Here is a 15387-nt window from a genome sequence, read left to right as displayed (position 1 = left end):
CACCGTGTGTGTGTGTGTGCGCGCGCGCGCTTATGTGCGTGTTTGTGCGTGCGTGTGCGTATGTGTTTCTGTGTGCGTGTGCATGTGTGTCCCCACACCATTGTTGAGATGAACCTCCTTGAAGCTTTCCTGTAACACATGCAGGACCTTGTGCACGTACACAGGTACGTGTGTGTGAGCACACACACACTCACACACATACATACATACATACATACATACATACACACACACACACACACACACACACACACACACACACATGCATACATACATGCTCTCAAAAAAAAAAAGGAAACCCTCGACCCCGGGTGGGTTGTACGCTCCAGTAGGACACTGACTGGGAAAAGAGTGTGTGAACCGCAGCATTGAGTGGACCAGACTCTGGCCACAGACCGGACATCAGGACGGTGGAGAAAACGGTTTCGCCGCGGTGGCTTTGAGCTTTAATGGCACCTGATCATCAGTCTGATGGCCCTGGCGAGGAAGTGCATTGTGGGAAACAAGTGCGCATCACAGGAGCATTCTTTGAGTGGTGCCGAACGGAAAGGGCGTTGATAAATTTTTAGTGTTTTTTTTTTTTCCCTCAGTCTGTTTTTTTTGTCTGTGATATTTCTTTTAATAAAATTTGCATCAGTATTTCCTCTAAAGAGTGTCGTTGTAATTCATTCTACTATGTCACTGACTTGTAAGAGACAAGTTATGCTTTGTAGTCTTATCACAGATCTCAGAAGTGGAGATGATTTCCAAAAGTTTGGGTAATTGTAGAGGGAGTGATGGCTCAGATTACCATTTTGATCGTGAGCTGCCCGTGGGGGATAGAAGGGACCCAAGCACAGCTTCACGCCAGTAAGCAGACCCTCCAGTCAGCATAATGTGCCTACTGGCAGATGTGAACTGCACCACCTTGGGTGTTTTGGCTGCACTTGGGGTCCCTGTGCCACTATCTCCTTTCTATTCTTTTTTTTTTTTAATTACAAGCTATTGACTGTTGAATTGCACACTCCAATGTATGTGTAAAATTGCCTATTGTGGAGTAATTAAACAGAACTGAGGTAGCTCGGCATTCCTGTAGGAAGGCCCCTGGGCACACACACACACACAAGGGGTAATTGGGGACATGATAAGAACCAGTTTTACCCTAGCAGGAAAGAGAGGAGTTAGACCAAGGCACTTAAAAACCTCCAGCTACACAGCTTTGCATCCACTCTAATCCTGCTCTTCATAGAAGGAAACTTCATTAAAGCGATTTAGCTCAACGCAGCGTTGATTGACAATATTCAGTTGTCATGAAGGTCAGAGTGGCTATTATTAATGGATTCTCACTGCTCTGCTGCCCCTACATACTCAAGGAATTCTTCTCATATAGTAGTTAGACTGTCAATAAACCCTGAAGAATTAAATAGCCATCTTGGTTGGAAAACCATGAAGACCCACGGAATTAAGGGGTTCTTCACAAACGCGACTAGCCAGTTATTTATTTGATCAATTCTCATAACCCATAGTTTAGAATTAAGGGATTTTGTTTGTATTCTTTGAGTGCTCCATTAGATGTTTCACCACTAGATGGCAATAGCCTAGTATAGTGGCAATTCTGTTATTTATTTATTTATTTATTTATTTATTTATTCATTCATTCATTCAGTAAGTTATTTTTTAAGAGGCTTTGTCAATGTAAAGAGACATCTACTGCTTATTACATGCCATCTTTTATGGCGTAGCCTACTGTCCGGTGTGTGTGGTTATGTGCATGTTAAAGTCATTTAAGTTCCCCTTGTGATGCAGGAGTGCCGCAGTAACTCAAGTAATTAGGTCTACATGGGTAATTGCCATTGGTAGCCCTGGCAGCAAATGTAATTTGCTAGGGGCGCGTCTAGATTTCTAGGCTATGCCATTGGAGCATTGAAAGAACCAAATGTAAGAACTCACTGCAATTGTCTTTTCAGTAATAACTTGCTAATCCCAGACCTAATAGATGAGATTTTTCTTGTTATTTGGAAAATAATTAAATATTAATTAGAATTAGAATTCAGATTCAATCATGAATCACAGTTTGTGTGAATGAATCAGACGTTATGCTTGAACACCCCTAAGAGCACTGAAATAACTTATTTTGGCTCACTGTTGGAGGTCGGTGAGACACCATTCCTCCTATTTATACTGTATGAAATGCATGCAAGCTCTGCGCCTGTGATCGTCAGGCCCTAGGCTTCCAACCCACCCTTGGCCCCACTTGAGCACACCCAAATATATGCTCTGATTGACTGCCTAACTTCACAACACATCATCAATCACGCATCCTGCCCAAACACACATCAGGTTGAGGGACTTGGTCGATGTGGCTGTGCTCACTATGGATCAGTAGTCACCCTGGAGTGCAATGTCATTAGTCGAGTGTTGGTTTGATGGAAAGAAAGAACTGACCTGTAGCATGCATTGGGGACACCTCCACACACAGACGCATATTGGGCGAGTGACATAGGAAATATAAGTATGTTTTATTGAACGAACAAGGAGAGCGAGAGCGCGCAAGAGCGATGGATGGAATGCATTATTGATCGCGCGACTGGTGGAAAGGAAGGGTGAGAGAGCGAGGGGGGAATGATGACATATTAAGAGAGGAATAGAGGGGAGCAAGGGAGTGATAGAGGGAGGACCGAGCAAGATCACTTCTCATTTGGAATCAGTATTCAGGTGATGTATCTGCACAAAGCTAGCCTCAGCAGCAGTCATGAATTTTTAAAATTGAAATGTCACTCCTCTTTGATACAAAGCCATCAATATTTTCATTTGCCACCTAGGGCTCAGTGTCAGGAAGACTGGCTTGTGAAATGCAGAAGGCACAAAGGTCCCCTTGTATTTATGCAAATCCCACCATTTTGAAGAACCCCATTTTGTAGACCAGATAATTGAGGAAGCATAACTGTGCCCACCTATCCCCATATGACTGACTATTAGTTGGCTCCATGGGATTCTTTACTCTATTATCCAGTCTAGGCCGCAGGCAATTGAGATACTCTTCAAAACACACCTGTGCCTAGCCTGCGACTGTATAACCAAGGTAGTGGATCTAAATGCCAAGAATGAATATTAACACAGAGCTAACTTATCACCTGTATCATCATTTTTCTTTTCCCTTGCTTCTCTTTGAAACACCTAGAGAGAAGCCTACTGCCACAAGCCATTGCTGTGATAGTCTGATTTTACAGAGAAATCCATAGCTGAACTTATGTTCTGGGGCATCCCAGAGCTTTTAATCCTCTCCTTGACCTGAGTGTATAGGCTCTTTCATGTGCTTCCACTCTCTCAAAAAGAACAGAAGGATCTTATGGTGCCAGACAGCCCACTGTAAACACCATGGTGATCACGGCCTGATGCCGTATAATTTTTATCACCTGTTTTAGTGCCACTGCAGGGAGTAATCTCGCCCTTCAGTGCAAGGCCATTATAATCTATTATTCCTTCGCCATTGTTGCATGCCTTCTTACATATGTATTTGAAGTTTTATTTTCTTATTGTCTTTGAGGTGGTGTACGTATAAAATAGCACTACATTATAAATGCAAAACGGCACAAGGTTGTTTAGGTCTCAGAAGGTCTTTCTAAAGATTCAAGGTTTCAGAATCAAGCAGGTTTTTTTTCCAGGAAAATGTCACAGACTTTTTTCAGTGACAAAATATGATATGGCACGTGTATAAATCCATTATGCATGTTCACTGGCAATCACACAATCCGCATGAATTGCTGACATTATAAGCACATTTTGCGGAGAAGAGAAAACCAGTGGTGAACTTCTTACCGTTATTTCCCCGTCTCTCATCAGATTCACAAAGAACAGCCTATAATTCTAAAAAAAATGAGATGTTAAGGCTTTTGATGCCATTAGGCATCATGCGTGAGCCTGAGCCCATTTCTCATAACAATTAATTTCAAACAAAATCACGGAGGGCATAGCAGACTTTATTAGAAAACCTTTATTTGTGGCTATATCTTTTTTTTTTTATAAGTCTTGGTCATCATTAAGAAGATGGGTACATTGTCAGTTGGAAACATACTGATATTCACTTGTCTGTACAAATTCCCTTGTCTCTGTCTGCCAGAGTGGCAGCATCTGAATGGGTCTGTTCTGGTTTACTGAAATGCCTTTGCAGAGCCTGCACTGGCATTCATGCTGCCTGTTAGCGTGATTCCCCAGAGGTCATGAATTCAGACACGGTGTGGAGGTGCGACTCCACAGGGCTCCACAGTGCATTCTCACTTGCAGCATCGGCACAAAACGCTGTGGTACACACACACACAAACATCCACACACACACACATACAGAGATCAAGACCACGCAACTGCCCTACCTCACAACTCTTTTCACACACTCACACACACACACACACACACACACACACACACACACACACTCCCTCTATCTCCCTGCCATACAGTCTCTCTCCTCTCCTCTCTCCCCCCTGCTATTCCCTCTGTCACCCCACCAACCTGACTGGATTCAGCCCAAAAGCTTGTTGCCGTTCCCTTTGATGTCACAGGCATCTGCCAGTTCCGATTGTAAGGGCGAGCTCTGAGCTACGCAACGCAGATCCACAGCGCCCCAGCGTTCTCAGGTCTCTGTACTCAGCTATTCATCACAAATACAACCCATTCCCTCTACACACACCTGCATGTCTGTCTTTCTTCTTGTTTTACATTCACGGATGCATGCTCCTAATGTCGGGGTTTGGGCTGACTGAACACCTTGTCTAAACAAAGAAGAACATCACATTGTACTCATTCAAAGCTGAAAGCACTACAACTCAAGAGCCTTGTCATTCTTACTGACCCCTTTTTGATCGACTAAATTCAGAATCTGCTCCACGCACTGTGGACTCAAAGATCATTTTTGGTTACCGTTCATCATTACTTTGCTGATAGTTGCCGTGCGATTCGCTCCATGTGTGATGCCACTGTCATTTCAAACGTGGTAACAATTGTGCTCTGTTGTCAGGGAATAAAACACCCTGGTCTGATTGTAAGCTGTGTGTTTGAAAACATAGCAACCACGGTTTGTGCTGGAGCCTCATTTCCAAAGGGAGCTTGGAGTCAGGGGGGCTTCTGTTCACCCACGCTCCACCTGCTAGGTCCCCTCAATCTCAAAACAATAAATTACTGTTGTGCTTCAGCAGAAAAGATACAAGGTACATATATTTATAGATTTACAAATGGTGAAAAGATTACAGACCTTATCATTTTCAGGTACATCTATATACTGTGTACTGTTGTTTTCCCACTGACAGCCACTTCAAACCCCTGAGCTCGCATTCATAGGGTTTGTTGGTGATTTGATATAAAAAAAAAAAAGCTCTTACGTCTTACAACTAGAGACACGATTAAAAGATATGTATTCCATCACATATTGAACATTTTGCACAAGACTGACCGTTGCCCACGGTTGTATGACTGATTCTGGCATTTTCCATTTGCTGTGAAATGGAGCTACCGAGATCATAGAAATGTTGCAAAAGCATGGCGTTTGTGCTGAGAAATACATAAAAAAATGGATGTGGGAAAAGTCTGTGAGAAAACAAGGTTAGAATGAATCAATGTCTGACGTCTCCTGGCTCTAGGGGGTGTCTGTTGCAGCTCATTGCCAACGGATGGAATCGCCCTGTTCTAGGCGTAGAACGTTTCCACTTTAACTGCTTGGCAGAACATCGTCATTGAGAAAACCAGTCCCAGGATCTGCACAGACACAAAGACAGTGCACGGTGAGTTTCATGGGAAGCCAGAAGGTTTTATCAGTCAATCAGCTGTCATGACTCACTGACTGATCAATAGAGTCCATTGATTGTCTCGCCGTCTGACTGTGGTGTGCGCACTGTACCTGAGTGAGCGCAGTGCACAGAGCGAAAATCCACAGAGCCACCAAGTTCTCCTGCAGCCAGCCCTTCACGCGCTCATAACAAGGCTGTGGATATAAATGCAAGCACACACACACACACACACAGAGAGAGAAAGAGTTATTGCTTAGATTTTTAGATAGCACAGACTTTTCAGAAATGTTGAAAATGTAATGTAAACACACACACAGATATATGCATAGTATGCCTGTTGGTATGAACAGTATGTAAATTCCTCTGAGTTTCACTACTCTACAATCCTCTCTGACTTCTCACTGTGTGTATCAGTTTGGATACAGAAATATTTAATGCATATCTGACCTGCCTGTCTCCCCACTCCCACCCCATAAACTAGAGATTTCACAGCTGACACAACTGAGACGTGTGGATAAGACTATCTAAAAACACAACAAACATTTCCTATGACTTCTTAGTTGCTCTTTGATCAAATCATGTTTGCTGTGTTATTCATCAGACCACCCTCGTCCTTAATTTCCCTTTGAAAATGGGGGGAGAGGGTGGTCCGGGGCAGGGAAGATGGATGTTTTCATTACCCGCTGACCAATAGACGACGGTTAGAGAGAAAAGGTTATTGTGGCCGAGGCTCTGCCTTATCCCGGCCCCCCTCCCCCTTTCTCTTCCTGCCTCTTTCTCTCTCTCTCTCCCTCTTTCTCTCTCTCCCCATCTCTCTCTCCCTCCCTCTTTTTCTCTCTCTCCCCTCTCTCAGGCAGACTCGCAGCGGCGCAGGGCTCCATGCGCCGAACAGCGCTGGATGTCTCGGAATGCTTGTGGCGGTGGCGCCAGGGGCCACCTGACCTCGGCTCGGCAGCGGAGCCTGCTCCGGCATCTCAAGTCCGTCGGAGGATGTTTTGGCCCCTCCGGCGACAGGCCGGATGCGAGGTCCTCTTAAATCTTTCATGTGATACAAAATGGATTCCATGATTTGTGGGGAGGGCAGATGAGCTCTCAAAACACACTGCAGCATGGCCCCGCATGAGGTGGACAAGATGATATGACATGATATGATTTGACCAGGCGCTATGGGCCAAAACAGGCATTTAGGGCTTTTCTCAGAACGCTGAATAATGCAGATGCCTCAGGGACAGTGCCCTATAGCTGTCAGCGGGCTGTCTGAGGGTAATATATTCCTGGAGAATCCCTAACTCTCCATAGTGTAACAGCAGATTTTGCCAGAGCAGTAGATTTGGGTAAACCGCAGGGTAAACACTCTGCACAGTGAAGAGTAGATTGTATGAGTGGAGGAGTAAAATCTGTCAGAGGGGAGAAGCAAAGCAGGTTGGTCTCACCGCGGTCCACCATGTGCCAGGATTCTCCAGTCCGCAGGCATCGCTGTACTCTAAGCAGCAGGAGTCCGGCACTCGGGTCGCGTTGTAGACCTCGAACCAGTCGGTGTGGTTGGTCACGCCACAGCAACGGAACTGTAACACCCAGAGAGGATTGCAGAAAATGGGGTGATTTTGTTGCAGGTTACTCAGGAAGCTGGCTTGCATGAAAATAAATAAACATACCACCCAGATATCGAGCTTTTCTTGCAGAATTAGTTTTTCTACTAGCCTACTATTTAGTTTAGTGCTGAGTTAAGTCCATCTCCAATCACATTTGAAAATGCATTTTGTAACCTCAATGCTGAAATACAAGAACATGAGTGAAAAGTGGTTGTAAGAGAAACATCCTTGGGAGAGCGCATTCAGCCATGCATTCAAACACAATCCCTGCTAATCCTTGTCTGGGATGCTGGATTTACAAGTTTTCCTCAGCCTGGAATAGAATATTCAGGGCTTTTTGTAAATACACCCAATCCTGTTTTCTTGGTGGAACTACATCAAATGCATTGTAGCCACATATGGCGAAGTGCCCCTCACATGCTAAAAGCTATGTGTATTATTGCTTTATGGACACAAACTACTCTCATATGTCTATATACATATCCTCCATCCAATTATTTATTTATTGAGTGTATCTCTATCGTTTCTATACCCTGGATAATTCTCTCCACACTCAAACATCATGCTTTCCATCGCAGAGATGGCTCGGTATGGCCCTGCATGGAATCTGTTGTTTTGTTACATGCTGACTTCCTGGAGAGAATAACCAGGCTCCTTTTGCCAAGATCTATTTATTCCAGCCACTCCATCCTTCCGGCTAGAGAAGATTTACTATTTTATTCCCGAGCACCGAGCTAACACACACCAAACAAACGAACACACACCGACTTTTATCATTATTCTCAGTTTTTTTGCTTTCCTTGGCTTGAAGTAGAGCTAGGAAGACAGTGGGTTTGACATGAATAATACAAAGAACAGTACATCAAAGAAGAGCCAGAACAAACAAGATTTCACCAGGGACCCCAAGAAGTGTGCTTCCATTTGCCTTCTTGCTCAATTGTCTCCACAAGGCCATACATGTTTGTCTAAACCAGGTTGTGTAACCTAACCTATGTGCTCCATGTGAAAGTAATGATGTAATGCACTTGCAGTTGTACTGTACTTGGCACGCGTGGAAAAATCAATAGACATGCGACAAGCAAGATGGAACACTGAAGCTTTAATACCTACGCCTGAAAAAGCTCCAAAAGCTCATAGATTCTAGATCATTTGTTAACTGAAATAGTGCAGAACTGGCCAAAGTGACTGAGAGCTCATTATCTGTGCTTTTGAAGCACTAGATACACAACAACAAGAATGATCTAATGAGCAAAAATGATTTAATATTCTTTAACGCGGATAGTATTCAAATATATACATTTAAACCACAATCTATATTTGAAGTGTTGAAAGGCTTGTAGCAACTATTCAGTTACTATGGTACCGAGCTGAAGAAATGGCTGTTGCCACTCAGTTTTCTTTCCTGTAAGCCAAATGATTTGTTGGACTGCTCCCCCGGTCTGCCTCAGCCACTGTCTCTTGGCACACAGAGCTGCGATTCAGCTTTTGCTACTTCCTCACCCATTTGTTTCCCTGCCGTTAATCCCTCCCCAATGCAGGTGGCCGGGTGTAAAAATAGGACTCACATCAGTTTGCACAATACTCCAAGCGTTGGTCAGGCCAATGTTCCCCTCCGTGCCAAAGAGCTGGAGACCTCTCTTCAGGTCCTTCTGGGCGTGGTGATCAATCTGTGGGAGACGAGCAGGAGAGGGAAGCAAATCATCACTGTAAGTGGGGATGCAGATAAACAGATGAGCGCACGCTACAATGGGCGGCAATGCCGAGCAGAGCGATTTGTCAGCCTGTCAATTTGCTAACGTGGGGAGAGAGGGAGAGAGGCGGAGAGGTTCTGCATTGACCCCACCCCTCCCCCCTCCCCTGATGTGCCAAACTGTCCAGTCATTACTGCCGTATACACACTCTCTCTCTCTCTCTCTTATTCTGAATTTCTCTCTGAGACAGCATCCTTGCTGTGAGTGAAATGTGCACTCTTGATCACAGAAGGAGATGGAGGGGAGGGGAGGGGGAGGAGAGGCCCAGGTAGGAGTAGCGTTTGGTGCAGCAATCCTATTTCTCGCCTGAGCATAGTGTTTTGATGAGCCTAGAATACAGGTTTGCCATGGTCTACCTTGAAAATCACAAGCTGTTTGAAGAGTCTGCCAGCTCGACGACAGTATGATAACGTACGAGTTAAAAGGCTTGACTATATAAGGGGATTACTTTATTGATAGGACGCTCACTCAGTAAATTCCATGTCTTCTCTCTGAGGTCAAAGGTTTAAATCTAGGTGAACATTGGGGATAGTCAGGTGGTTGAGGAAGCACTTTGATGTTTTCATATCCTGCTTTGAACTTTTGGAGCAGTTTAGCTTTAGGAAGCTGTGTGAAAGAAACGCATCTTGACTGGCATGAAAGAGATAGGCTATTGGAGCATTCAATCAAATATCCTGCATCTTTTGATTTACTCACGATGCATAAATGAGCCCTAAATAAACTCATGATCCATGCACTTGCATATCTCTGATGTTGAGACTGGTCCACTGCCTTCTGTTTTGAATACCATGTCATAGCCATTATTTTTTCAGCCACTACCATAAAACTCGTTGCAGGTTCTGCCTTCAAGAGGTTACAGGAAATATGATCATGATATACAGTATGGATATGTTTCATGCATGTCTTATTTCTGTAAACTGGCAGAAATAAAATTTAAAAAATTAGATCTACATAATGTATTGTATATTGTTTGTTCCTCTTTGTCATAGTTGTTCTTTACTGATAACTGATTCTACATTCATTTCCCTCGCCGCCTGCTGATATGCTTATTCACACTGGATATTCAAGGTTTCATGCTATTATGGATTTATGAAATAGGCATGGAAGGTTGTCTGTTTACAGTTAAAGCACACATACTGATGTTCCAGTTAAGCTTATTATTATTATAAGCTAATTATAATTATACAGCATTTAATTGAAAGGCCATTTCAGTCAGACTCAGTTGTGCGTTATTGTCTTTTTGGAGAGAAAGTACACAGATAGTCTCACAGACAACACAGTGAAGATTTATCCAACGAACCACAGATGTGAGCTGCAACAATCAGCCTACTCACATTCAGTTTTCCACCATAAAAGGAAAGTATTTAGAAAATGCAGTCTTGCCACTGAAGTTTTCATGTTGCTGACAGTCAATAAAACTCTGTTTATATTATTTTGTCCCATTGTATCAGCATATCATGGAGCATCAATACGTACAAACAGGAACTCTTTCAATATCACAAATTCGCTTTTCTAGGCTCAGGCTTTTGAATAATCATCTGTTTTTCTATTTTATGTGTCCAGCATGCAACAAAAGGAATCTGCCAAAGAGAAGGTGACTGCACTGAGTCTGCACAAAGGCAGTTTAATGGAGCAGAAGTTATTAGCTTATTAGTCCTGTTCACACTAACTGACTTAACAATAAATAATTAACATAGCAGATTTCTCCCCAAAAGAAATGGGTGAGTGTATCTGTCGCCCTCGATCTTCCATCTTGTTTGCAATCTTTTTGTGAGTTAAAAAAAAATACATTTCAAGATAATCACCTTTTATTTTAATAAAATGTTGGGACTTATGGCCTTTCCTTATCATGGTTGAGTTAATCTAGTTGATTTGCAGTGACACAATTCCTGTGAACTTCTGTTTTGGTTCTAAATGAATGAACTGCAAATGGAGACTCATTCATTAGTAGGGTCACATACAGTAGGATACACCTACAATAACATTGGCTTTTTCTTAACCACTACAAACATATTGATTCCAATACTTGACCCCTTGTTCATTGGCCAAAGTTACAATAACATGTGGACAAAACAATGCCCCCTAACTTTTAATCAAGGGTAAAAGGGACCACATGTAGATGCCTGTGTAATCAACTCATCAATCCGATTGATCCTCATCATTGACCTGGCTCCCCTGCACTTACAGAGGGACTGGCGATTGATCGTTTCCGTGTGGCGTCGGGGGAGGACTGTGCCAGCGACACCGCCCCTCCTCCGTGACCCCAGCAGAGTCCTGCCAAGACGGATCACCCTCTCCACTAAATCACTACTGTCTGCAACCCACTCAAACAGCGCTCAAGTGTGAGCTGAATTATACATTAGCCTCTATCTCCTGCACTGAGGCTGTGTCCTTCTTTAAGGAGATGGGGATGGGTTAAGTACCCACCCCACACCCCAAGTGCTCTTCACCGTGACTGTCCCCTCATACGTGTCCATTTAACTGAGGCCTGATGTTTGACACTCCGGCAGTCATACAAAAGAACAGTCCGGCTATTAGCTTATGCTTATGAAAGTAATAAGATTGAGCCAAGGCCCCTGGAAATTAACGCTGCAGCCGTTAAACCATTAATCACGCTGCGTACATATTGCAGTGTGTTTCGGCTCTTTAATTTTACCCCGTCTCCCTGTGAAGCGCTCACAGGGACCAGGGATGATAGATCGTTAAAGATTGACCTGCTTTTGGAGAACACACTGGTGACTTCAATGGAGTGTTTGGAGAGGGAGAAAGAAAGAGAGAGAGAGAGAGGAAGAGAGAGGAAGAGAGAGAGAGAGAGTGTGCGGTGTTAAATTCAAGTCAAGGCAAGACGGCTGTGTCTCCCAGTCTATGAGGCAAAGACATTAATTATTCAACGCAGCAGAGAGACAGCAAGGAGACGAATACAGTAAGGCTAATGTAAACGATGGCCAAGCGACGGAGGAAGAGCAGGCAAGATGAAGGGTAGGGAGGCATGAGAGAGAAATGATGATGGTGATGAAAAGAGAAGGATGAAGATAGAGGGGAAATTCAACAAGTAGACGTTTTAAACCAACAAATCAGAGCTCGAATGAGAGCATTTTCCTCCATTCTTGTGTTATAGAACTGCCGGCAGGCTGCACTTGACGGTAAAGCAGTCATTGCTAATGAAGGGCTGGTTAGGGAAATCATACAAACATCTGCATTAAATAAAACAACACGTCAGGAGCCTGCATATCTCCAATCAATTATTATTAGAGCAGGCTGTTCTCTTTCCCGCTTTGATGCCCATGGTATGAAGCGCTATTTAAAATTAATCATTGCCTCTCTCCCACCTCTATTTCAGCAATGCGCCCTGTAGTCCCACATCACAAAGAAAGCATCACAAAATCGTGGGCACATCACTATTATAATCTCACCCACTACTGGCTGGCTTGCAACATTGTATGGTCCACATCTATATAAAGCTGGTGTGTGGAGTTGGAAGAACTGACAAGTTCTAGGTAACTGACAAGTTCCTAGCTAAGCTTGAAAGGCACCTATAGAGAAGAATGTGAGCTTAGGGAGAAGAACAGAGAGGCATGCCACATCTGTGAATAGCAGAGCTAGCAGAGAAAGGCAAGAGTGCAGACGTGAATGCCTGTTTCACCATGTCTACCATCACACCGCTCTCAAGGATGGCAGTGTGATGCAACCACAGGTTGAGCAGGGATTGCAGAGTGCCGAAAGAATGAGGCAGCATTTCCCACACACACCAACACCTCTCACTCTTTATTTCTCTTTCTCTCTCTCTCTCTCTCTCTACGGCTCTGACCTTGAGCTGATTCATACCGTCAGAGTAAACATGTCCTCCCTCCTTCCCTAGGGGAGAAAGAGAGGAACACAAGTAGAGAGGAGAGAAAGAAAGAGAGAGAGAGAGAGAGAGAGAGACTGTGGATGGATGTATTTACTGTGTCTTTTGTGAGTGTAGCATCTCAATATGCTTTGATTACTGTTGAACTGCTATTCTTGAAACATTCCACTTAAATTCTCGATTCTAAAACCCAGAGGGCCATGCTCTTCTTACTGCATTTAAAAAGAAACAGCAATGCAAAACTGGCTGAGTCTGTCATGCTTGTGTGTGATACTGTTTTGAAGAAACAAAAATAATAACTGAATTCATTTTCTGATAGGAAATAGGCAGTGATTTCACCTCTTAGAAGGGCCATAGCAAATGGATACTTAATTGACACTGGAAAAAAGTAGATGTTCTTGCTTCCTCAGGTGGTTGTATAGATCCATATTTTCTCAAGAAGAACCAATGAAGATCCACCTACACGATATGCCTTACCAGGCTTGGCGACTCACATGGCTACTGGAGGGTTGGATGGATGAGTGCCCCCCCCCTTCAGTTTGTCTGATCTTTGAAGGCAAATTAGAGTGCACTCAAATATGCCAAGTTCTGCTGATGCTACTAAACAGATTTCACACATATCAGAGTAGCCATAAGCTAGTTCTCAACCCCCACAGATAGGTCTAAAACAGACATCACGTCATGACAGGGAGCGGTTGTAGAAACAAAAGATTGGCTCTAGGTTAAAAAGAAGTGGGTTTCATAGCATGGCCTCTGTTCTAACAGCTTCATTCTGAATTCTCAATTTGTTTTACTTGACATGAAATATGTAAATACTACACAACTACCTAGGACAGAGGATAGGTGTCCTACTAGTGTGCTCACATTCATTAAGAGGGGAAAGTGTTTCTGTGAGCAGAGATGTCCTAAAGCAAAGAAAACAATCTGATGCTCATACCTACCTCACACTATTAACTCAAGTGATGTTCTATGAAATACAAGGCCCGGTAGCAATGGATATCAATGAGCTGGTGCCATCTTATTTTGCTTGATGATAATACCATTACCATATCACAGTCTCATACCATTAAAGGTCTCATTCCCTGTTTCTCATGTCTGGAGGAAAAACATACTACTCCGTATCAGTGTCAGTAATCGGAGTAAACGGCCCTGTTTTGACAAAATGATAGAAAATTCTTGGACATACTGCCTCTGCAGGTTCTAAATTAACACAGCAGGTCTTTGAGTCTCCATGGAACAACAAAGTAGTCTCTTACAGCTACAAACACATCTACCACTACTTACTGGCACGATTGGCCAAGAACAGCATCACAACACATGCAGTGCACTGCGTGGCATGTATACACAAATCTGTTTCTTTCCTGAAATTGGAACATTGCAAAACAAGACCAGCCTTGCACTAGGGAGATCCCTGCCTGATTCCCCTGCTCCCTGCTTGGGAGTGCAACCCTCCTCCAAGCTTCCGTCTGCCTGCTGTTCGGAGGCTGTCGCTGGGACGGCAGAGCAGCTCACCAAGGCTCTCCGTATTTACCGCAGTCAGGGCATACCCCACAGGAATTCCCTATCCATCCCTCTGGTGGCAAGGAGGCTGCTAATGAGCTCACACGCTCAGCCCGCAGCTAAAACAGATGGCGAGTGCATTCACTTCTTTAAGAGACGGATTTGAGTGGAAGAAGCTCAAAATGGCCACGATGGTGATGGTATTAATTTTGGCGCCGACAGACAGGGCCTCGGGGGGAGATTTTCAGAGGTGTGCGAGTGTATATGCGAAGGACTGTCTGTAGTGTTGGCTGTGAGGCTGTGGAGGTGTGAGAACCTGAAAGTCACATGTGTGATACAACCCACAACGACACTCTGACCTTCATCTTACAGTATGGAAATATGCGAGAGCTGGATGGGTGAGATGCATTAAACATGGTGGATGAGCGCGTGGGATTGAGCGAGGAGGGAGTCATGCTTCAGATACTGTAGAGACCCTCTGATTGATACAGAGTTTATCAGAGGTATTTAAAGTTTGACATGCCTTTGATAAACACAGACAGCCAATTTGGCACTGCATGACTGTGAATACATCTGCAGTCTTTCAGAAGGGGCTCAAAACACAGCACAAGACATCTTCCTTCGGCTGACAAACCCTGAGTAAACACACGTGAGCGTCGATGAACAAATAAAATGTTTTTGAGAATGTGACATCTTCAGCTCGTGGTGTTGTTTTTCTTGCTTTTGTGCACAGTTGTTTTTCTTTCGTTTGTGCGGCGCTGTATTTGGTGGTGAAGCACAGAGCTTATATTTTGTGAAAACAGACACAAACAGAATTCAGCTATGGGTGGGGGAGACGCTTTCAGCGACTTGCAGGCTTTTGCAAGTATGTCAAGGAGTAATATAGAGTGCCTGTCAATGGTTGTAGGAGGCCTCCATAAAATGTTGTGAAACAGAAA

General features: G+C 43.8%; 2 protein-coding genes across 5 annotated transcripts in view; one reads left to right on the top strand and one right to left on the bottom strand.

Moving 5' to 3' along the window:
- ddb1 (damage-specific DNA binding protein 1) overlaps positions 1-3375 on the top strand; it is a 20725-nt gene extending 17350 nt beyond the window's left edge. The window contains exon 25 of the mRNA XM_042062650.1: positions 3315-3375. Coding sequence (XP_041918584.1) covers positions 3315-3375 — 61 coding nt within the window. The remainder of the gene's footprint in view (positions 1-3314) is intronic.
- A 583-nt stretch (positions 3376-3958) lies between these two features.
- Positions 3959-15387, bottom strand: part of tspan4a (tetraspanin 4a) — a 57713-nt gene continuing 46284 nt past the window's right edge. For all 4 annotated transcript variants that reach the window (XM_042060794.1, XM_042060795.1, XM_042060793.1 and 1 more), the window contains 4 exons: positions 8917-9018; positions 7193-7324; positions 5870-5953; positions 3959-5727 (listed from right to left, as the gene is read on the bottom strand). In XM_042060794.1, the coding sequence (XP_041916728.1) occupies positions 5659-5727; positions 5870-5953; positions 7193-7324; positions 8917-9018 (387 nt within the window). In that variant the 3' untranslated portion in view covers positions 3959-5658. The remainder of the gene's footprint in view (positions 5728-5869; positions 5954-7192; positions 7325-8916; positions 9019-15387) is intronic.

The sequence above is a fragment of the Alosa sapidissima genome, chromosome 14, assembly GCF_018492685.1.
Source record: "Alosa sapidissima isolate fAloSap1 chromosome 14, fAloSap1.pri, whole genome shotgun sequence".
NCBI classification, from domain to species: Eukaryota; Metazoa; Chordata; class Actinopteri; order Clupeiformes; family Clupeidae; genus Alosa; species Alosa sapidissima.
Note: the sequence above shows the minus strand (reverse complement) of the source record. Positions and strands in the feature narration are given on the sequence as shown.